This window comes from Lagenorhynchus albirostris, chromosome 16, assembly GCF_949774975.1.
Source record: "Lagenorhynchus albirostris chromosome 16, mLagAlb1.1, whole genome shotgun sequence".
NCBI classification, from domain to species: domain Eukaryota; kingdom Metazoa; phylum Chordata; class Mammalia; order Artiodactyla; family Delphinidae; genus Lagenorhynchus; species Lagenorhynchus albirostris.
Window position 1 is genome coordinate 76,823,108 of NC_083110.1, and position 24,678 is coordinate 76,847,785.

General features: G+C 36.1%; 1 protein-coding gene across 3 annotated transcripts in view; it reads right to left on the reverse strand.

Annotated features, from left to right (window-relative positions):
- The window catches only part of EEF1AKMT2 (EEF1A lysine methyltransferase 2), a 73,221-nt gene that overhangs the window by 36,886 nt on the left and 11,657 nt on the right, over positions 1 to 24,678 (reverse strand). Inside the window, exons 4-7 of one of the 3 annotated variants that reach the window (XM_060125920.1) lie at positions 19,825 to 19,932; positions 16,606 to 16,822; positions 12,896 to 12,986; positions 2,231 to 2,492 (exon numbers count right to left, since the gene is read on the reverse strand). In XM_060125920.1, the coding sequence (XP_059981903.1) occupies positions 2,318 to 2,492; positions 12,896 to 12,986; positions 16,606 to 16,822; positions 19,825 to 19,932 (591 nt within the window). In that variant the 3' untranslated portion in view covers positions 2,231 to 2,317. Of the gene's footprint in view, positions 1 to 2,230; positions 2,493 to 12,895; positions 12,987 to 16,605; positions 16,823 to 19,824; positions 19,933 to 24,678 lie in introns of those variants that run through there. The other 2 variants (XM_060125921.1, XM_060125919.1) reach the window with 2 other exon arrangements.

Below are 24,678 nucleotides of genomic sequence, written 5' to 3' on the forward strand. Positions count from 1 at the left end.
GAGAATGCTGCTACACTGCCCTAATGCCATCTTATCACAGCGTCACCTCAGCCTTCGAGAGCTTTAAGGATATAGTTTAATTTACTTTTTATTAGGAGGCCTAGAGTGACTCCTGCTGGTAAGCATTCAGTTTATTCCTGCAATTACTAGTTCATCGGGTCAACTTAAAAAACAAAATTCAGGGGTCCCAAACCTGGAAACAATTATTGCAACCATTATTCTTGCTGCTTTCAGGATGATTTTAGTCTCACAAAACTGCAAGGACTGTGGTTATGGCAAGGTCCTTTGCTGTACCGCCTCCTTTCTAACCTAAAGCAGCCTGTTTTTCTGGTTCTGAGGCTTTCTTGAAAGTGTAGAGAACTAAACTATCTGCTTCAAGAGTTCTGCTACTAACCAATGAATAGCTATTTCTCATATACTTAATTTGAATGTCCAAAGACTAAAAATATACATTAAGGCCTGTGCCACTAACCTTCCATACTATAGGCCTTCCCACATCATGTAATAAAGTCCTATAGATATAACACACACCACTTTTTAGGGCTATACTACATAGTTCTTTATTATAAAAAATCCTACCCAAATGTTTGTATATTAGAGTTGCTCAATTCAAAAGAGTAAATACAAACTCAGTCAAACTCTGGACTTAAAACTATGTAAACTGCAGTCGGAGGAAGGGTGGGGGGCTAAGCTGTCTACCTTTGTTCAGTCCTCAAAGGTCAAAACCAAATCAAAACCAGATTTAGAGCACAACCAGACACCAATATGCAAATTCATAGGCCAATTTAGGAATAAATCCATAAATAATCCAAAAATGATCACCTGTAACTTTTCCATTATCATCAACCAACACTAACCTGGTTAAGCCATAGAACAGCCTAGGGATTACATACAATCTCACTCCAAGACCAATATATGGATCCTAGGGAGAAAGCACGGCAATACTGGCTCTTCTGGCTCCCGGCTCCCCGCAAAGCAGAACTACCAAAAGAAGGAATGCCTGTCTGTATGGTATGTGTGATATGTCCACTCAACACTGCCTGGGAGATACAAGCTGAGTAGCATTCTATGCTAGACGGTTCCCCCATTCCAAGTTTAAAGCTCTTAAGCAACAGGAGGCAATAAGAGTGTATTTTATTAAGAAAGGGTGTAACCAACTATAACTTGTATCAGCAAGCTAATAAAAGTATTCACCTAAGCACATTTGTGCAGAGGAGGGTAAAGATTGGGTTTTGACATGCACTAAGAAATGTCCTTGGTAGTTAGTGGGTGTTTTATTTTTGTGCCTTCAGAACCAGATAAATATGATGTTCAAACACCAAGGAGCTGAGCTTTGAAGTCTGAGCAAGTACCAGTCAGTATTGCTCAGTTTCTCCCATCAAATTTATCTGTACCTATGATTGTAAAAAGAGCTCACCACTAAAAAATGATAAACTGGTTTGTCTCTGAGAATAACATTCTTTTTAGACTAACAACGTGAGTGAAACAGACACCGAACGTGTTATACATTGGACCCAACAGCAGTATGCAGATGCATGTGCATTAACCCCTTTATTCAGCTTCCAAAAGCCACCGCCTCTTTGTCACAACTGCTGTATTAAAAGCCAGTCATTCACATTTCACACTGTCCTTTCTACATATGAAAAGATCTTTTTTAAAGGAGAACCTTTTAAAATTGCTTATAATAGATGATGGGAAGATAGACATCACGAAGTTCACCTGAAACATTTTCAAAGGGATTGGCTACTGAAAACAAGTTAGCGAAATACACTTCTTTTAAAACTATGTAAACTTTTTGGTTATTGATGGAAGCCAAAAATCTGAACCTACTATGGGGGCAATTTTCTTATGCAGCTTATTCAGAAAAATAAGTTCTATAATTGTTCCCACACCTATGATCCAGCTACAACTAACAGCCCTACCTACATAAGCATGTTATGACACACTAGTCCTTCTGTTCTTTCCTTTCTATTCTTTTTGTCTTTTGTTCTGAAACCTTTCCACTAATGAAAATGAGTTACAGCCCAGGCTGGAATCTCATATAGATATAGATATATAGATATAGATCTATAAATCTATCTCCTATATCTATATATACACACCTTTTTAAAGAGGTACTTTGGTTCTTGAAGACAGTTATTTTTTGATTCAAGAGATAAATAAAATGAATTTATTTTCATTGAAAAATAAGCACAGCAGTGAATTTAATGATACCAATCTAACTCCTTTGATACAAAATGAGAGTTGAAAGCAGCTTGAAGGGGAATGCCTATTGAAATCAGCGCATGTGAATCTGCACAGCTTTGTAACCGAACGTCTAGCACCATTGAGGTAAGAAGCATGCCAGCTGGGACGGCATTGTGCACCACAAAGTGTGGGTTGTAAGCCTAAGTCCTGAGCACAAACCCTGGTTTCCAAGTTGGCAGGTGCTGAAAACACAGCAAATGTCACGCTTGCAACTCACTGGATGGAAGAGCTCTGAGTAAAGTAAGCTAAAAAGAATAGAGCAACAGTTAAAACTTATTTCAATTTGATATTATTTTTTCTTTGCAAAGTTAATAGTAGCTATTAGTATTATGTGCTAAAAGAAAACTCAAGCATGAAAAAAGAGACACTGAAAAGTTTATGCATGGGAAATAAGCAAAAATAAATATAACAAAGTAAATCTATATTCAAAGTTACTGACATATGTAAAACTTCCCAAACCTATTTTTACTATTTTAATACTAAGATTCAAAAGCAGAATCAATTCCTGGCCTTTCCCTGATCTATTTATGATCTTAGCTGATCTAACTAGTATCTAACTAGTATCACTATAGCATGGTTAGTCACCTATAATCTAGTTTGCCTCAGTTACTCCACCAAAAACACAGCTAAAAACAAGTTACAGCATTTTCATACTGCTATACATTGAATTTAATATAGAAAATATTTCAACAGCACACTCAGACTAAATGTTTATGTTATCATCTTCAAATGATTTTTTTTCTCATATATTCTTTTTTTTTTTGGCTGCGTTGGGTCTTTGTTGCTGCGTGCAGGCTTTCTCTAGTTGCGGCGAGCGGGAGCTACTCTTCATTGCAGTGCATAGGCTTCTTATCGTGGTGGCTTCTCTTGTTGCGGAGCACGGGCTCTAGGCGCGTGGGCTTCAGTAGTTGTGGCACGTGGGCTCAGTAGTTGTGGCTCGCGGGCTCTAGAACACAGGCTCAGTAGTTGTGGCGCCCGGGCTTAGTTGCTCCGCAGTATGTGGGATCTTCCCGGACCAGGGATCAAACCCGTGTCCCCTGCACTGGCAGGCAGATTCTTAACCACTGCGCCACCAGGGAAGTCCCTTCTCATATATTCTTTAGTGGAATTCAGATTTAGTATTTGAGATATTAACCCCAAAATTTAACTTAATTTTTCTATCAACTACCTGCCATATAAGTCACTGCCTCAAGAAAAATCTATTTTTAACTCATCCCTAGTGATACGCTCAAAGCTACCGCTATCCTGCCTATTACCCAGAAAAATGAAAATGAGTGAATTTCATTTTCAGTAGGTAAGAGGAAACTGAAAGATACAGCTTGTGATTTCATAGAGTTTAAATACCCAATCTGAAGACTGAATCCTTTGGATTTAAAATATCAAGAAAAAAAATTAGTCCCTGGCTCCAATGGTAGAATATCCCTGGGAGCAGTATGAAAAGCACATTTGCCCCACATACTACATTAGCCTGTGAATTTCTTCACTCTTCTCGTCACTTTGTCAATCTTCTATATTAACCGAAAGCAAAGATATTTTGTTTTATCATACCCATTACTGTTTTTAAGAAGGACCAGCCTTGCCTATTTTGTCCTAGCATAACCTGCAGCTGACCTGAAACAGAAAAGAATTGATATGAATGAGAAGCTGGCATGCTATTTTAATTATCACTTTACATCTTTTAATTTTCACCTAGAAACAAAACAAGAAACACCTTGATCAAAACCAAGTTATTCAGGGACTTTCCTGGTGGTCCAGTGGTTAAGAATCCGCCTTCCAATGCAGGGGACGTGGGTTCGAATCCTGGTCGGGGAACTAAGACCCCATATGCCATGGGGCTGCGGGGCAACTAAGCCTGTGCGCCGCAAGTAGACAGCCCGTGCACTGCAACTCCTGAGCCCGCACGCTCTGGAGCCCACACGCCACAACTACAGAGAAGCCCGCGCACCAAAACGAAAGATCCCGCTTGCCTCAGTGAAGATCCCATGTGCTGCAACTAAGACCTGACACACCCAAATAAATAAATTTTTTAAAAAAACAAGTTATTCACCCCTTGTAATGTTAAACTAGCTAATTAAAGGTAGCGAAGCTTTGGGCTTCCCTGGTGGCGCAGTGGTTAAGAATCCACCTGCCAATGCAGGGGACACGGGTTTGATCCCTGGTCTGCGAAGATCCCACATGCCGCGAAGAAACCAAGCCTCTGCGCCACAACTACTGAGCCTGAGCTCTAGAGCCCATGAGCCACAACTACTGAGCTCACATGCCACAACTACTGAAGCCTGCGCGCCTAGAGCCCGTGCTCTGCAACGAGAGAAGCCACTGCAATGAGGAGCCTGCGCACCGCAATGAAGAGTAGCCCCCACTCACTGCAACTAGAGAAAGCCTGTGCACAGCAACAAAGACCCAATGCAGCCAAAAATAAATAAATAAATTTATTAAAAATATAATAATAAAGTAGCGAAGCTTTGATTATGTTCTATCCTTATGACGTACATCATATTGTATTGACCTCATCTCTGTAGAACTTTTTTTAAATGGTTCAAAGATTTAAACTCTTTGAGGTTAACTAGAGAAAGTGACACTGCTCTGGCCAGCATTTCTATAGTAATAGTAAGCACTCTAAGCATTGAGATATTCATTTAACCACCAATAAAAAGGTTAAATAAATAAACAAATCTGAAAACCAAGTGTCTTCTACACTAGCATAAACAACTGATTCACTGTACTTTACATACTATACTGTCAGTTCCAACATAAACCAAGGTCAAATCAGATAAACTACTTAAAGTATTGCCCAACATCAAACTTTAAAATGCCACTGTGAATGGTACTGTTAACTCAACTTACAGCAAGGAAAACAAACGTGACTCACTGATCAAAGAAATCAAATCTAGATGATGCAAGGTGGAAATCAATGATAAAATCTTAGCCCGCAGCTTCCTAAATGCATAGTAAAAAACCCAAACCCAACTCAACAACTCAGTGAACCTGAGGCATGGTCATTTGGGGGATCTGTTCTCAGGTCCCTTGTTAGTTGTCACTGGAAACAATGCCTTGGTGTTCAGACCTAAGAAGGAAGGTGCACCCTATCCTTGACCATTTGTTTTCAATTCAAATGCATCCACATTAACATTTTCCCCATCATACCTACATTTATTACTAAATAACTACCTCTAAAACAGATAATGATCTTAAACCTGAAGGGTATTCTTAGAGTCTGCTGAAACATATCATAAAGGACATTTCGTGAAAATCCAGAATTAGGATATCTAGCCTTCATTCCTTAACTAACTAAAAAGGTGCTTTCAGCATCAGCCCTATCTAGAGACTAAAGAAACAGCAGCTATATAGTATGATTTCTTAAGACATTCTGAAAGGCCCACCTATTCCAAACCTTCCCTCTTACTTATCTACCACTCATTCGCCTCTCTTCACTCATCTAATCACTCCTGAAATACAAATGCCTTACAATGGGACTGAATACATTAACTCAGTGGCACTGAGGGTTAAAATCCTGAACAATTCAATATATTGGCTCTGATGGGAAGGTTTCCTTGGAGAAAAGAATATTTATTTGGCACTGGTGTGCACTAAGAATTATGCTAAGATGATTTACATTTATTTTTCTCATTTAATATTCACAACCCTATTCTGTAGAGTCTACACAACTGCTTCTCTCTCCACTATATCAAACTGCTTCAAAGAAATGTACTAAAGGGAAACCAACTTGAAATAAGTATCTACTATACATTAGGCACTTTGCCAGCACATTTAAAATATTGATACTTCATTTTCATTGAGGGGGTAAGCAATTTTAGGACAGACTGACAGTAGCCCAAAGAGGTAGAAGGCATAAGAAGGAAAGACCCATGTACTACACTCTGTATAGCATGAGAAGGTAGAAATCTCAAAGCCATGGGCCTTTCAAGTGGTAAATAAGGTCATCTGTGAGTGCGTAGTGGTAGTGTGTGTGTCTGGGGTAGGGAAGAATCAAATTAGGGAGATTCTTCAGGTTATCATAATTTTATATAAAATTAAGGTGGGACTAAAAAATTAGATGTAAATTTCTGAGTTTCTCAGATAAAACAACTCTGTGGTCAAATGGATACAAACTGAATTACCAAACATATATCAGAGGCAATCAATACTCAAACCTAAAGTTTACCAATGAATGCACAAAGACATTTTTAGACTGAAAAACAATCATGTGATTGCTTCAAATGTTTTATTATGTGTACACATATTTTTTCATATACATGAATAGATAGTTTGGTTTAAAAGAATCAGAAAGTGACCTAACAATTGATATTTAACTAATGGAGTATTTAAACGCCCCATGTATAGTGGAAATCTATTTTGTGAGCTTTCTCTAAACCTCAGATCAATTTCAGCTGTTATTATGGACTGAATGTGCCCCCTAGAAATTTATGTTGAAGCCCTAGCACCCAAAGAAATAGTATTTAGAGATAGGGCCTTTGGGAAGTAATTAGGGTTAGATGAAGTCATGAGGGTGGGGTCCTCATGATGGGATTAGTGCCCTAATTAGAGACACGAGGGAGTTTGCTCACTCTCTCCCCACAAGCACGCACAAAGAGAACATGTGAACATATAGGGAGATGGCATCCATGTGCCTACAAGCCAAGAGAAGAGACCTCAGAATGAAACCTACCTCATCAGCACCTTGAACTTGGAATTCCCAGTCTTCAGACAATGAAAAATAAATTTCTGTTTGAGCCACCGAGCCAATGGCAGCCCAAGCTGACTAACACGGGGGTAGAAAAGAACTTTAAATATCACCTACTGAACACCCTTGTTTCACAGAGAGAAAAACTGAAGCCCAGAAAAGGAAAGTGACTTGCCTAGGTTCCAATCATTTTTTTCTCCAAAAGTTAATATTTAAAAAAAATCACTTCTCTCTGATATTTATTCTATTAACATTTTAAAGATAAATTATCTGGTACTATAAAATGAACCAAAATAAATTTCAAGTTCAGAAAATAATCTGATACTGCACTTGTTGCAAATTAAGTCATTATTCAACTGGACTTAACAAAATGATCTCTCAATTCTGGCTATGTAATGTCTTTATCATATAAAGATTCCACGAGGAAATCTTAGTTCACTAAAATGAACAAACTTTTGGAAAGGTGAGGCTTATTTCATAGTGAGGTTCAGTATATAGAATATATTATGGAAGTATATTCCAGAGGGAATAAACAGCTCTGACTTGCTTATGACTGATTCTCAAAAATCAACAAATATTATTCTCATTCAAGACATAGCATAAAAGCAGTTTCACTGAATCACAAAGGTTCTATTTATAAACCACACAACATGTAGTTTTCACTCACAATTTCAGGCCTTTCTTCCAAAACTTGCAAACAGCTCTTTAATTCAGCCCAGTATGTTTTATTAAATACCATATTATGATTTTCCCCATTCAGACTCCAACTAGACTTCTTGTTAAGGACATGGAAGGAAAACCTAATTAGTGCTGCTCCAGTGCATCTAAATTTATTTCACCACGAAAATCAACAGAGTAGGGGCTAGATGCTGTCACAGAAAGGCAGACGGATATGGAATGTAAACTGCTCTTTCCTCTACTCTTCCCCTCTCCCACCCCACCCCTCCAAGTTCCATGGCTGGAAATCATCCTAACATTTTTTTAGCCAGGATGTACTAAAATTAGATGGGAACAAAGGACTGACATTTTCATATTAGAGGAGGGGTTAGGAGAAAAATGCGAACTGGCAGCACCCACTCTCTTCTGCATTTAGCCTCTTCATCCTGACTACTCCCTCATCTTTGAAGCAGCAAGGAAGGCAATAGCAAGGGAACTACAACTATTCCAATAGCACTTCTATTCTGCTGTGATCACATAATGATAAACTGCTTCATCTGTAACTATGTTAATGAAGAGTGATAAGTACACTTCATGGTCCCCTTATTCAGAGTATTTCATTATTTCTTTCTAAGCTCCTCAGATAAAATCCAGAACATGCTAATTGCTGGCTCATGTGTAAATTTTTAGGTATTTGGGAAAACAAGTATGTTAGATTCGCTTTTCTTATAAAGCTTCTGGATAGCATGCACAATAAAGCTCACTCACTAACACACCATTTCCTGATGCAGTAATAACAATACACATTTAAAAATATAATATAGAAGAATTTATCATTTCTTCATGAAGGGTCACTTAAAAATGAAAAAAGTAGATTTGTTTTTTTATATCTTCCTCCAATAAACTAGGCCAGTAATTTGCAAATACTTTAAGGCACAATTATCTCTTGGTTGTAAGTCTTTCTTACAATGGTATCAGCATGACAAAAGTGCATTCTGCCAGCCTCTACATCCCAGTTTTTGAAGTTCTGCTCCATAAAATCAGGATACTGATACATTCATGTCTTGAGAATTATTCCTATCTTTTTAATTTGGTTTCCCTGGGCCTAAACCACAGGTCCGTACAGTGACAGCTCAAAATGCTGAGCTGTTAGAGAAGCCCTTTTAATGATTAGTCTAATGCACTGTGTTGTAAAGATTTTTAAAACTCAGTAAGTACCGACTCAAGCTCTCTTTTTTCTTCTGGTTACTGGAGCCCATCTTGACATCTAAGCTGGAAATGAATGATCTTTCAACAACACTCCAGGGATTTTGCTAAGGTCATATTCAATCATTCATTAGGCTTCTTACCCCTTGCTTTTCAGAGTTCCATTGTAGAGCTGGTTTTATTCAGCATTTATGTAGCCCGTGGGCTTGGGTATTTGTCTGCTTAATGTTGAGTTTCATTTCTATGCCACTAACATAGGAATCCATCAATTGACCAAAGAATTTCAAACTATTCTTTTACTTTTCTAACAAATTGCATGGTATGTATGAAGAATAAATTAGCATTAATTTTCTTACATTAACTGTTAATAAAACATGCTCATGTGCTCCCCCTTCTTTAAGGACATCTCTGTTTTCTGCCTAGCTAAGAGAAATGACAGGGTTTCCTAATTTTTTTCCCACTATGCAATTGTCCTTCAACCTACCACGCTCCTCATCTCCCACAGTCAAACTCTAGGTCATAGGCAGCCTCCTTCCAGTGAAGTGTACTAGACAAGACTCCTTTCAGACCCCATCAACACCCGCCCCCCTGACACACACAAACACAATGAACTAAAGAGGTTACTACAGCGAACACAAGACATTTGGTCTCTTGCTCTCAAAGCAGAAGGCTGTCTCTGGAGCACATACATTCTAGCTCACAGTGTAAAAAATAGGAAATCAAACCCAGGTCTCCCCACAGTGGCAGAATGCTGATCTGGAAAGCAACTAATTTTTCACATTTACATATATTTTCATTATAGGCTGCCAGACGCACACACACACACACACACACACACAAATATATAAAATAAAATTATTTAAGACAACATAAATCAAAGTCTATTCACATAGGCAGGGATACTCTATTTCTTTGCATATCAATTTAAGAAAAATTATTTCAAAGCCATATAAAACTTAATAACTCATCTAGGTACTTTAAGGTTTCTATTATACTCTGGATGAATGTGAATGAAGGTCAACATATAGTAATGCATTACAGTATCATGGAAATTTAAAAATAAATAATAAGTGAGTTGAAACACATTATTCATACCAAAAATAAAAATCTTTCATATATGTTTACCTCCCTTCCTCCCCCAAAATAGCCAGAAAATTGCACACATAATCACAGATGAAGAAAGGCAAACTCGTTGCTACTACAAAGGGAAAAAAATCATTCAAGGACAGTTTGTACTTATTGTAAAATGGCTTTAGTCAAGCTGCCAAGAGTAGTGTCAGGTTTGATTCTCAAATACATAAATGCCAGTCCCAAAAAGCAACTCGAACTTGTGCACCTGGCTTGAAACAAAATGTTCCGAAAACTTTCTATTTGTTAATTGGTGTAACGCACCCATTCAGGCCTCCAATCCCTTTGGACTTGCACACACACTTCCTATACACACAGAAGTGGCCTGTTATGCAGCAATAACATCATCATGAAAAGCAACAATTCTGTGCAGGCTCCACAGAGAAGTCTCGTTTGCATTTCAAACAAGTTTCCTCAAAATAAGGGTGTCTTTTGATGTAATAAAATTACAATTCCAACTTCTTATCCAAATAAAACAGCATTCACTACATAACTTACTGCTCCCTTTTATAATTGCATAATTTCTTTCACAGTTACCCACATATTCATATGACCTAACAAAACTAAGTTTAATAATAATGTATTTATGACTTGTTTCAGTAACTTGGGGACATTAACTGGCCTGGGTTTTAAAGTGTGATATTACTTGAAAATACTAATAATTTATTGTTAGCATTTTTGGACCTTCCATTTGTCCTGATTTCAATCTCTGAGAGGCTGATTTCCAGCAGGATTAAACTGATAAGAAGAGATGACAACTCCCTGTTCCTAACCGTATCAACAGCTCCATGATTCCCCCCCAAACGTCCTACATTTTTGCAAGTGGAACACACATATCCCCCACAATAGTGACTTACGGAGCTTTTCAACAAAGGCCCCCTCCAAGCTCTCAGTGAATCCAACCCAATGTCTCAATCTGGTTGCACAGAAGGCCTATTTTGTTCCATCGATGCTTTAAAATAGCATATACGTAACAACTCAGAATTCTAAAAAAGTACTTATATACTATTACATATTTAAAATCAAGAAATATTAATGTGAAAAACAACAAAGACAAAATCTCAATAAATTATAAAACACTGATTCTATGGTTTAAGATCCCATGTCTAGTTTATAAAATCAACACAATTTTACACGTTTAAATCACAGATATTTTAAAGTAATTTCTCACTTTTTACATGTTAAAAATTAAAGCTTTTCCAAAAATGTTATTTGTGTTGAAAGTTTATGTAAATGTCTTCAGTTATCTTGTGCAAGGCAGACAGTAATCTTAATGGTTGATTAATGTTGATCTAAATCAAACCACCCTTCTCCTCCCCCTGTCCCCCCACCCCTCCCCGTAACAAAAATGAAAAGAAAAGGTTGTAATGCTAGACTTGCTCAGTACTAGGATAACATTTGCCAAACAAACAAAAATTCTGTTTGTTTTGTAAGCCAACAAGCCCCCAAAGCTGAAAATCATAAAAATTATTATCACTTTTTAAAAACTCATATTGTGACTCCAATATTAAACTATTAGCCCAAATACAAAATGGCACTAAGGATTAATAAAACTTATCTCTTCAAAAACGTTCATAAATAAACTGTTCCTCTTGCTTATTAGCCCCTAACTAGAACACCTTTGTCCCTGTATCCCTGAGGGTGTATATATATAAAACTTACACCACCTCTCACAGAGGAATGACACAGTTCAGTTCTTGATGACGTAAGTCTTTTAAGACAAGTAGGGAAATGGTGAAAAGTAATGAAGGATGACTCACTATTCTCACAGTCCACTGATCAACAGTCACTAACAGGGAGGTGCAGATCTCCTAAAAATAACTGCCCAACTTCTCTAACAGAATTTTCGATGTACGAGTCCTAGTTCCCCAACTGAACTGTAAATGCCATAAAGGCAGAGACTTAGACCTGGGAGGCAAATACGCTAGAGGAAGAGAACAAGTTTTAGAGTCAGACCCAGAGAAGAATCCTGGCTCTATCCTGTACTAGCTATCTGATATGTAGAAACAAGAATAAGTAATACATGCCTCGAGAAGATATTGAGGGAATTCAACGACTTAGGAAGATAATACAACTTAACCTAGTGCCAGCATATAACAGTATCTCTTAGTTGCCTTTCCTTCTACTATTTATCCCTCACAGTGTGTAGAAGATGATCAGCCACAAAATACAAGCTCAATAAATATTTCTTGATCAACTGATACATTTATCTGATTTTGTTTAATTATACACATAAGGGCTGGGGGATTTTCTCAGGTATTAAATAATTTTTTTTTTTTTTTTTGCGGTACGTGGGCCTCTCACTGCCGCGGTCTCTCCCATTGCGGAGCACAGGCTCCGGACGCGCAGGCCCAGCGGCCACGGCTCACCGGCCCAGCCGCTCCGCGGCACGTGAGATCCTCCCGGACAGGGGTACGAACCCGTGTCCACTGCATCGGCAGGCAGACCCTCAACCACTGCGCCACCAGGGAAGCCCTAAATAATTTTTTTAAAAAACCACTATTCAACTCAAAATATCATACTTACTATGTTTTATAATAGTCTAATAAAACATTAGGAAAGTCGTTTGGCTTATTATTCTGGCCCTGGAATAGCTTGGTCATATCTTCATAAATAGCTATATTCAATTCACCTTTACCAAGGCACAAAAATCAAGAATACATACTATCTGTAAATCCATTTACTGCTTTAAAGTTTTTAACTGTTTAGCAGTTACAGGAAATTTTTTTAAATCAGAAAGAAAAATATTTACATCTCAAATACAAAAGAAAAATTTTAATTATTCTTGGTTGATCTCTAAAACCGAACTACTTCCACGCTCATGATTTTTTTTACCAACCCATTTTATGTATTCAACATGTGCATCCTGTGTACTTACTAAACATTTATTTGCACTTGCATTTTCTGTATCAGGTTTACTTTGATGTAGAGCTTCTTTAAAAAAGCTAACTGAATTTGTCCAATGAAAAGTCTCACGTTTTTTGGAAAACCAATGCTGCTACACTGTTTCCAGATCTGCCTCCAAAGCTGAACCTGGGTGTCCGCAGCTCTTCAAAAAGTTCAAATCCTGCCAGACAGAAGCAAAATACTTTTATTAGGGACTGAATCCCACAGTTAAGGGATATTTGTATTAACAATGTACTTGTCAACCTTTCACAAAATTACGTGATTCCAAACTCTAAATTGTGACTAAATTTCACTTTATGATCTTCTATCCTATATACTATAGGTGTATATGTGTATACACCCAAAAACACTTTGAAATGAACAAGTAACAGACAAAATCAAACCGGAAAAAAGACGCTTTCCATCCATCCTGTTTATCATCCCTGTTTATCATCCCTTCAACTCTGCATCTCCAGTGGCCTCCTTTACCATCTAGTTGTAGGAAGCAGATTACCATGTGTTGAGGTCTTACTATGTATCCGGCACTGTTTTGAGTGCTTTATATGCAGTAAGTCAATTAATCCAAATCAGATATATAAAAGCACTTAATACAGAGAAGATAAGTAACATGGAAATAAAAATGAAAAAGTCCTGGAGACGGATGGTGGCAATGGTGGCACAACAGTAAGAATGTACTTAATGCCCCAGAACTATAAACTTAAAAATGGCTAAATAGTAAATTTTATGTTATATATATTTTACCACAATAAAAAAAGAGTTTGTAACCAAAGATCAAGACCCAAACTGAACTGAACTTGGGAAGGTAAGGAAGTAGTAAATTTCAAAGCAGCACAGGGTGATTTCTTTTTTTTTTTTTTAACTTAACATGTATTCAAAAGTCCTGGGTTCAAGTCCCAGCTCTACCACTTACTAGGTGAAAGGTTACTAGATTAAGGTCAATTTACCTTAACCAGAATCCTCAATTTCTATGCAAGGAGGTTACAGGTATCACTGCCCCTATCTAACTTACAGTGATTTTGTGAAGATTAAAATAAGAATATGTGGTGTTCTCCTAGCCTATAAAACAAAATGGAAATTTAATGTTTTATTATTCTGTTTTCAAAAAATAAGACGAATAAGGGTGGAAGGTTGGTTAACTCTTAGTTAACCATGGTTTTCTCTCAGTGATGCAACTATCAGTTTGGGAGAATTCTTTTTCTTTTGGGGGAGAAGGTGTCTGCATTTTCTAAGTTTCCATGTCTTGAGCTAAAGCTCAAATAACACTTGTAAACAGAAAAAAATGCTTAAATGGATCAACTGGTTTTTTTATACTTTGCTTCATAATTCAAATTCTTAATCAAGCTTCACCAAATCTTAACAAGTAACTAAATATTAACATACTCATTAAAAACTGATCATAAGAAAACTTTTCCAAAGAAGGCCAGGACTTTTAAATAATACGATACATTTTAATGCTAAAAAATGGAGCCACTGTGATGGGTACACACCCATATTTGTTTTCTGAAATTTTACATATGCTTAAAATATTTCGTAATAAAAATTCTCAAGAGAAAATGGAGCTGTCTGGGTGAATTTTCTAGGACTAATCTTTTAACTCCCTGGACTAACCCTACAGAATTTAAGTTTTATATTTCAGTAGATAATACATCAAAATGTTGATGTATTATCAACAATACAAAGTGGTTGTACACCAGAGATAGATAACAAATTTTAATTATTTTAATCTATATACTTATGTGTTGGGGTTACTGATATTTTAAAAATTTTTTCATAATGAATCTGATTACTTTTTCAGTAAGATAGGTTTGTGGGTTTTTTTTAATTCACTAGTTGTAAGAAAGTCAAGTTCCTTGGACATCAAATTAGAATATCCTAGTGTCTGCCAAATGATTAAGTAATCCTCACCAAAACAAACGGCAACACAAAATATTTATATAAATAAGGCTACAAAAGAAAAATTCATTTCAATAGATTTATGAACATTTACATTTCAAATTAGGAAAGAAGCAAAGAACCTTAAAAAAATTAGTGAAGCAATCTTTATTCTATGCAAAAGGGACCATGGAAGTCAATCTTAAAAGCTAGTGACAAGGCCCTTGGCAGTGATACATGGCAGTGTGTTCTGTTAGTGTCCTGTATCTATCTAACTCCAAAAACCATTTTCTAAGAGAAGCATGCCTAGAAAAATATCTTCAATTGTATATAATTATTTCTTTAACATTTCCTGTTGTAACATTTCACTTATTTAAATTCTGCATTAAGCTCTAAAACTGAACAGAAGTTAAAGAATTTATTCAGTAGTTCTCAGACACAGACACATTTTTAATCACTCTTTACAAGGCTAAAGTCTGTTCCTCATTATGAAAGACAGACAAATATGTTTTTGTCTGGTGGTTCCAGGGATAAAAGAGAACACCTGTATTTAAAAACCAGGAAAGGAACTTGCCCTACACAGTGTAACTTTGAGCATTTATTAAAACTGTCAAGCTTCAAGAAGAAAGACTATTGATACGGGGCCTCAATAGTTCTAAAGGAAACAAATTTAACATAGAAGATAATAAAATTAATGACATGAAATAAAAGACAATAAATCACATAATTCTTGTTTTCCAGAGGCAACAGTAATGAAGCTCACATTTCAAGCCTCAAACACTTCAAGTTTTACATTATATAAGCTGCCAAAGCCATCGAATGCACACAAAAGGACATGTGTTAAGTGTTCTCCCTCCTACTGCCTATTCCCTTACTACCAAAAAGAAAACAAACTCTGAGATAAAGCGCTTGCAATACGGTTATAAATTCATTTCCCATTAGCTTGTGACAACTGAGGTTCAAAATTTAACCACAAACTTAGTACCATATCACTTATTAATACTCCATCCTGAAAATTCTTCCCACTCCTTTAAAAAAAACAATACTAATCTGAAATGGAGTCTCAGGAAAAAACAAGCAAATATATAGCTACAGATTCTCAAGGTACTTTCCCAGGAAGTCCTGTGCACTGCATGAGTAAAGTGACAGGTGAAATAATCCTTAAACCATACAAGAAACAGTCTTCCAAAGAGCTCAAAATATTTGTGTATGGATTAAAGGTTCTCGATTCTTACAAGATCCCCATTTAGTAGACACAGCACTAATTATACTTTGCTAATGGGGCAAAAAAGGATCCTGTCTTGGCACCAAAATCTTGCAAAAAGTAGAGATTTCCTCAAGAATTAATAGGTACTAATTCTTCTAAGTCCCTACATTTTGTTTCTGTGCAATGTTAAAAAAGAATATACACTGAAAACAAGAAGAAAAATCCTAAATATCTAAATGACCACTAGGCAAGACAAAGTATCTATAAAATGAAAACTCTCATACAAGACTTTAAAAAACACTACTACCATCTGCATTATTACTGTTATTACTAATTACCAGTATATCAGTACACTGAAGTCAGAAACACAATATATGCACTTTCTTTGCTTGATTCCCCAAGTAACAGATTATATAGCTTAAACAAAGAACTTAATTTTTACAGGCTCATAAACTTTAGTACTTAACTGCCAGGATTTTTTGGAAAATTTTACAAAGCACTCTGGATCTCAACCAATATTATTTCTTTGCTCTTTGCATATACAGTTAAAAGTACTACCATGGTTATTAACAAAGAAGAAAAGCAGGCGACTCCCACAAATAGAAAAGTAAAATACTATAACACCATGGAAAAAAAAAACCTATTTAAGTGCATTAAACCTGAGGTAAGAACACATTTAAACAACATAACAGCCATTTACCTTCACTGAATTCATTTAGCAACTCTTCCTTGGTCCAATTACATGAGGTTATTAGAAAAAAGCCTTTCACTTTCAACACCCTGGAGAGAGATTTCACATATTGCTTCCTCTTTTCAATTGCATTGTCAGGATTAAGGCTTATGGCATCAAAAGTCCCTTTGTCAATACAAATATGAAATCCAGACAGTTTTGTGGAAGGATTCAAAAAGTCTTCTACCTATATTAAAAATCAATGTCTATGTGAGAACAATTCACACACAATATTTACTGAATTTAAGTAACAATCTGTAAAAAGTTACAGATAAAAAGAGCAATTACTTATGATGGCATTTTACATGTAATAAACATTTGCAACTTTATAGCTAACTTTTATGTGCTTCATTCCAAGATCATTAAAGCTAAGATTAGTAAGCAAGACTGACAGTGTTTCCTGGACATTCCAAATCTCTACAAATTTGGAAACAAATCAAAGCCAGGTGTATTGCCTAATAATACCAGCACATAAATGGGGCTCACAAGCCTGGTTTATGAAAAAGTTATTTCTGTCGAAAAAAAGAATATTTGAAATATTTTTTAAATGACAAAAAAATATCTGGAACTCAAACAAGGCACTTGAAATAAGATGATTTTTAGCTGACATTACTAGCTGTATGACCTGAGGTAAACATGGTAAATCAAAAGTTCTTTTGCCTTGACTCAGCAGCTTACAAAGCAACTAATGGATACAATGAATGGCACAAAGCTTAAGAAATTAAAGGACTGTTTAAGCTGCAATTACTTAACTTTATAAATATCATGCACTTCAGATTTTGAAAGTCATGTATCAGCATCTCACTCATTTTCAATAACTTCAATAACTTACTGATACTTTAGAAGCATTTGAAATAGTGATCTGCCTCAACTTCATGAAATATTCAAAATAATTTGCCAACAAACTTAATTCTGAAAAGCTGCTTTGAAAAAGTAATTAAGCAATTAGCTCGTGATTATTCATATAAACTTAAAATAATCATAAATAGTGTATTATCTGAAACTCTTATTGTTTGACTTGAAAATGTGTATTGCATGTTTACATACATTTGAACATAGGTTTCCTGCCCCTGCCTCACATCAAAGTATTCATTACACCTGAAGCAAAACAATGACTACCACTCTTAAGAGCGAAGTTTGGAGAAGTTCCTATCCTAAATGCCTATATAAAAGTATTCATTTAGTGGGACTTCCCTGGTGGCGCAGTGGTTAAGAATCTGCCTGCCAATGCAGGGGACCTGGGTTCGAGTCCTGGTCCAGGAGGATCCCACATGCTGTGGAGCAACTAAGCCCATGCGCCACAACTACTGAGCCTGTGCTCTAGAGCCCACGCGAGCCACAGCTACTGAAGCCCACATGCCTACAGCCCGTGCTCCACAACGAAAAGCCACCACAGTGAGAAGCCCCCACTCACTGCAACTAGAGAAAGCCCACGCGCAGCAACGAAGATCCAACACAGCCAAAAATAAATAAATGAATAAATAAAAAAATAAATTTATAAAAAAAGTATTCATTTATTCAACAGATATTTCATAGACACCTATTATATGCAGGAACTTTACAGGCCCTGGGACTGTAACTGCAAACAAAGCAAAACAGGTCCCTGTATGAGAATATATCTCATGTTCTCTAAAAGGAGAGGCAAGCAATAAATAAGCTAACCAAATTATTTCAGATAAAGTGCTATGAAGAAAAAAAAAGAATAATGAAGACAGTGAGCGACTGGGAAGAGAAATGTTTTGGAAAAGGTAGTCAGGCAAGACCTCTTTAAGAAGGCGATATTTGAGCAGAGATCAGAATGCTGAGAATGAGCCAAACAAACTGAGATCTGGGGCAAGAACATTCTAGACAGAGAGCAGCAGGTATAAAGACTGGAGAAAAACAGGGCTGACATGTATCAGGAGCAGAAAGAAAGCCAGTGTGACTGGGGTACTGGTGATAAAGAAGGAAAGAGGTAAGAAACGAGGGGCTTTGTAAGGCTGGGTGGGCGTTCAGATCCCATTCTGAGTGCAACGGGGAAGCCCTTGGAGGCTTGTGAGCAAGGAAGTGACACAAGCTGATTTATATTTTAAAAACTAACTCTGGGTACCCTGTGGTAATGGACAGCAGGGCGGCAAGAGTGGAAACAGGAAGGCTAAGTAAGAGGCTACTACAGTCATCTAAGTGAGAAATGATGGTGGCTTAGATCTGGGAGGTAGCAGTGGAAATATCAAGAAATGATCACATTCCTGATATACTCTGAAGATAAAACCAACAAAATTGGCTATAGGATTTGTTGTTGTTGTTGGCGCCTTGAGGCTTTCAGGATCCTAGTTCTCCAACGGGGAGTGAACCCGGACCACAGTAGTAAAAGCGCCAAGTCCTAACCACTGGACTGCCAGGGAATTCCCTGTTATAGGATTTAAAGGAAAGAGTGGGGTAGGGGATGGGAGGTGCGTGAGAAGTTTAAGGAAGAAACCAAGAGTTTCACTTTGGACCAATTAAGAGACTTTTAGCTATCCAAGTGGAACTATAGAATAAGCAGTGTTTATATAATTCTAGAGCTCAAAGGAGAAGCCTGGGATAAAAATATAAATGCAAGAGTCATCATCTCAGGCTTCCCTGGTGGCGCAGCGGTTGAGAGTCCACCTGCCGATGCAGGGGACACGGGGTCGTGCCCTGGTCCGGGAAGATCCCACATGCCGCGGAGCGGCTGGGCCCGTGAGCCATGGCTGCTGAGCCTGCGCGTCCGGAGCCTGTGCTCCGCAATGGGAGAGGCCACTACAGTGAGAGGCCCGCGTACGGCAAAACAAACAAAAAAAAAAGAGTCATCATCTCCTCACAGATCAGAGGGCAAAACATAAACTGAGTAATCTTTGGTGGCATTATACTACTTTAGGCATTTACAACTTTTTGATCTAGTTAATCCAAAGTTAGCTATTATTTGTGTGTATTTGCAAAAAAAAAAAAGAGCGAGAGAAAGAATAAACATACTTGCACACAAGGAAGAGGAGAAAATAACTTTCCCAAACTGACTAGACTGAAAATTTTAATACTGTCACTTAAAAAGTATCATTTTGGATTATTTATGATTGACCCTTAATTTATGAGCTCAAAGATGTCAGCAAATTAATATACTTCAGAAACATTTAAACTTTATAACTTATTACAAATAAAAATAACAGTTACAGTAATATAAATAATAGTTACCTTCAACTTAATGTTAGATAAACCTTCTTTCTCTATAATATTTCCAGAAAGCTGTATTGCAGAGGGAGAGTAATCAATTCCAGTAATATTAGAGAAACCAAATTTTGCCTAGGGACAGAGAAATAATATTATACTTTAGTTTTCAGAAGTTTTAAATACTGTTTTACCTATGAATTATATTATTCCTTTAGGACTGGGGCTGTTTTTTTTTTTTAATATATCAAATGACATATACTATCCAATAATCTAAAATGTTTAAATTTTATTGTAGAATCTAAATAGAAACTAAAAGTTTAAATTTATATAATGTGACAATTTATTCTTTTATAATATTTGATTTCTTTCTCAAAAGGAAATTCATTTTCTTAAAGACAACGAGAATATATGTGTATTTCGGCCCTAAAGCAGAAAAATGTAGTATTAACTTCTAATCCTGATATGCTTTAATTCACACAAAAATCTGTCATAGATTTTACTTAACACAATTAAGTTACATGAATAAATTAAATGCGTATGTAATAAGTTCTTGCTTTTAAAAATTTTCCTTCAGTGTACTTATAAATCATGCAATTCTCCACCAACCATGTGATCATTAACCATCTTACATTTGTATAGTATTTTTCGTTTTTGAAATATTTCATACATTCCAATAGACCTTTACAAAAAACCTGTGAGATAAATTGGGCAGGTATTAATACCCCCAAAGAGTTAAAGAAAGCTCACTGGACTTAAGAGGTTTGAGACTAAACCTGCAGTCCAGCTGTTTACTAACAATATTAACCCATCTAAGGGTGTGTGGAGCCTGAGGCAGAAGCATGATGGCCTCTGGTCTTCACCTCTAACTATGCTGAACATTGTAAGACCAATCAGACTAAAGAAAATATCAAAGGAAATTTGAAGAAGAACAGAAGTTGCAGAGTAGAGTGTAGCCTGAAATTCTCTTCCAGCTCTTCACCATTTACTAAATGGTTACTTCCTTCAAAACTACTTAACCTACTCCAACACCATCCATTTAAGACTTATTTAGACTTTTCAACCTTAAGTGACTGATTCCTAATCTAAACTCAATTAACACAACAATCATTTTCCGCAGGGCATTTTGCTCCCTTTGATCATTTTTATTTTTAGTCTTAAGGTCTAATATCCCTTCTTTGATGCCAACCTCCTATTCTTTTAGTGATCTCAATCCATATTCTTCAAGATCTTCATTTTCTCCCAGTTTCCCTCATTTATCAGACCTAGAATGCAGGATGATTCTATTAATTGACTCTTACCAGTTCCTTCTTCTCCAAGCCTGTTTATTCTTCCCTTAGAATTTATAAAAATCATATGTAGATGTTTTAAGTTTCTAGAACAATCATCCTCAAACTACTGCCAACATTTTTCACATTCAATTTCTGGCACTCAGTGAGAAATAAGCAGACATTCAAGGAAATAATAAATGACCAAAAACCAAAGGGAAAAAACTTACATTAGAAAAAGACCCACAGGAGAATCAAATAAAAGAATGATCAGAAACATATTTAAAAAACTGAAATAAATGACAATTTGGAGAATTGTGACAGAGAACTGAAAACTATAACAAACAAACATACAAATAAGAGAATTTTAAAATGCAATGATTAAATTAAGATACTCAAGGATGGACTTGATAGGAGATTGGACGCACACACAAAATAGTGAAGTGGAAGAAAAGTCAGAATACCACTTTAAGCACAGAATGACAGAAGGATGGAAAATTAAAAACAGGAAAGAACATAAAAGACATAATATGGCACAGAGTATAAGATCTAAATATATATAATAGAAGTCTTAGAAAAAGAGGAAATAAGAATAGGGCAGAAGAGAAAATGACATATGACTGAGAACTTTCTAATTTTGAAAAAGGATCCCAAGCCACAGATTCAAGAAGCACTATAAACTCAAGGCATGATAAAAACAAAGATAGTATAGTATAATATATATCTGATAAAACATATAATTTATATTATATACAAATAGTATAATATATCTGATGAAAACCAAAATCAGAAAAATCTCAAAAGCATTCAGGGAGTGGGGTGGGGGATACAACGCGACAGATTACCTGCAAAATACCAACAGTAAGACTGACAGCTGGCCATAAGTCATAAAGAATGGAAGCCAGAAAACAACAAAAGGAAAATGCCAATCTAAAATTATATCCCAGCAAAAAAAACAAAAAAGTATGTGTGTGTGTGTGTGTGTGTGTGTGTGTGTGTGTGTATCCATCAAAAATGTAGGTGGTCACTGAAAAAGCACCGAATATAAGCAATGACTGTTAGCATGACAAAAATACAGAAAACTAAACATTATGTGTCACATAGGCAAATATACATGACCACCTATTAGATTTACTTGTTTTAAAAAAACTGAATTTGATAAAAATCTATGGATCAGAGGTAAAGAAACTTTTTCTTTAAAGGAACAGAGCATAAATATTTTACACTTTTCCAGTCATACAATCCCTGTCACAACTACTCAACTCTACTACTGTAGCACATAAGCAGCTACAGACAAAGCTGTATTCCAAGAAATATTTATAAAAACAGGGGAAGCCTAGATTTGACTGATAAACTATAGTTTGCTGACCCTTATTCTAGATTTAACTTCCAACCCACAGAAAACACAGGGGACAGAAAACATGTTAAATACTACTACAGAGATGCAATTAGAAAGTCCACACTGTGGTAAATCATTTGGGACTAATAAACTACCTTCTACAACAAATAAATCACCAAGTTACATAAAGAAAAAGTGTAGGGAGAACTTAAAAGAGCCTTCGGAGACTATCAGCCAACTGCAATATGTGGACTCAATAACAGAATGGAAATGACAGAAGAAAAGTCAGTGAACTTGAAGACACATCAATACTAGTTATCATATCTAATCAACAGAGAAAAATAATCGGAAAAGAATGAACAGGTCCTAAAGCTTCAGGGACCTGTGGGACAATACAAAGAGGCTTAACGTTGATGTTTACAGACTCTCAAAAGGAAAGGAGAATGTGATTCAGAGGAAAAAAAAAAAATTGAAAACATCCCAAATTTGGCAAAAGACTTAAGTTCTCAGATTCAAAAAGCTCAGTGAACCCCAAACAGAATAAGGAGAAAGAAATCCAAGCAGCAGTACATCATAATTAAACTGGTAAAAACTAAAAGACAATGGAAAAAATCTTGAAAGCATCTAGAAAACTGATGCATTACTTACAGGAACACAACAATTCAGATGACTGCAGATTTCTCATCAAAAACTATGGAGGTCACACAACATTTTTAAAGTACTGAAAGAACAGTTAATTCAGAATTCTATATTCAGCAAAAACATCCCTCAGGAATGAAGGTGAGATAAAGACATTCTCAGTTGAAGAAACACTAAGAAAATTTCTTGCCAGGAAAGCTGCTCTAAAATCATTCCTGAAGGAAGTTCTTTAGACAGAAGGTAAATAATACCAAAACAAACGAACAAACAAACTTGGAAGATCAGGAATGAAGAAAAAAGCTGCAAAAGTAAATATCTGTGTTAACATAATTAACTACTATTCTCCTTTGAAAGGAAACATTATAGCATTATCCTACAGGATTTTCAATGTAAAGGTAATATTTAAGACAACTGCAATATAAAGAAGGGAAGATTAAAAACTCACAGGTGGTTAAGGTTTTCACATACCACATGGAACGGTAAAACACTGATTCTAAGTAGATTGTGTAAATAAAGTATGTATATTATAATTGTACAGCAACCACTAAAAAAGCCAAAAAGATACAGTCATTACAGCAACCACTAAAGAAACTATACAAAGACATTTATACAACTAGATATATCTAATTAAAATGGAATACTAAGAAATGTCCAAATAAAGCAAAATAAGCAGGAAAGGAGAAAGGGAAGAATGAAAAAACAGAGGTAACAAAGAGAAAAGAAATAATAAAATGGTAGACCTAAATCCAAATGTTCTAAATATACCAATTAAAGGATAGAGATTATTAGAAAGGATAAAAAAACATGACCCAACTATATGCTGGCTACAAGAAAGTCACTTCAAATATAATGATATAGGTTGGTTCAAAGAGAAAGAATAGAAAAGGATATACCATGCAAAAACTCATTTTGGCCTGCGTACCAAAAAAAAAAAGCAAAAACTCATTTTAAAAAGTTGAACTTCACACCCACAAGGATGGTTACAATCAAAAAGATAATAAAAAGCGTTGGTGAGAATATGGAAAAACTGGAACTCACATACAGTGCGCATGGAAGTGTATAATGGTGTAGCCACTGTGAAAACAGTCTAGCAGTTTCTCAAAAGGTTAAATATAGAGTAACCATATGAACCTGGGTATATACCCAAGAGAAATGAAAATATATGTCCATACAAAAACTTATACATGAATTTTCACAGCAGCATTTTTCATAATAGCCGAAAAGCAGAAACAACTTAAATGTCCATCAGCTGGCGAGTGGATAAACAAAATGTGGTAAACCCATCCAACAGAATATTAATTGGACAAGAGGAAAGAGTATTGATACATGCTACAGTATGGATGAACTTTGAGAACATTATGTTAAATGAAAGAAGCCAGACACAAAAGACTACATATTGATGATTCCATTTATATGAAATGCCCACAATAGACAAATCCACAGACACAGAATGTAGATTAGTGGTTGCCAGGGGTTGAAGGGAATGGGGAATAAGGAGTGAACGATAATGAATATAGGGTTTCTTCTTGGGGTGATGAAAATCTTCAGGAATTAAAATAGTGGCGATGGTTGTACAAATTTGTGAATATACTAAAAACCACTTTCAAAGGGTAGATTTTATGGTATGTGGATTAT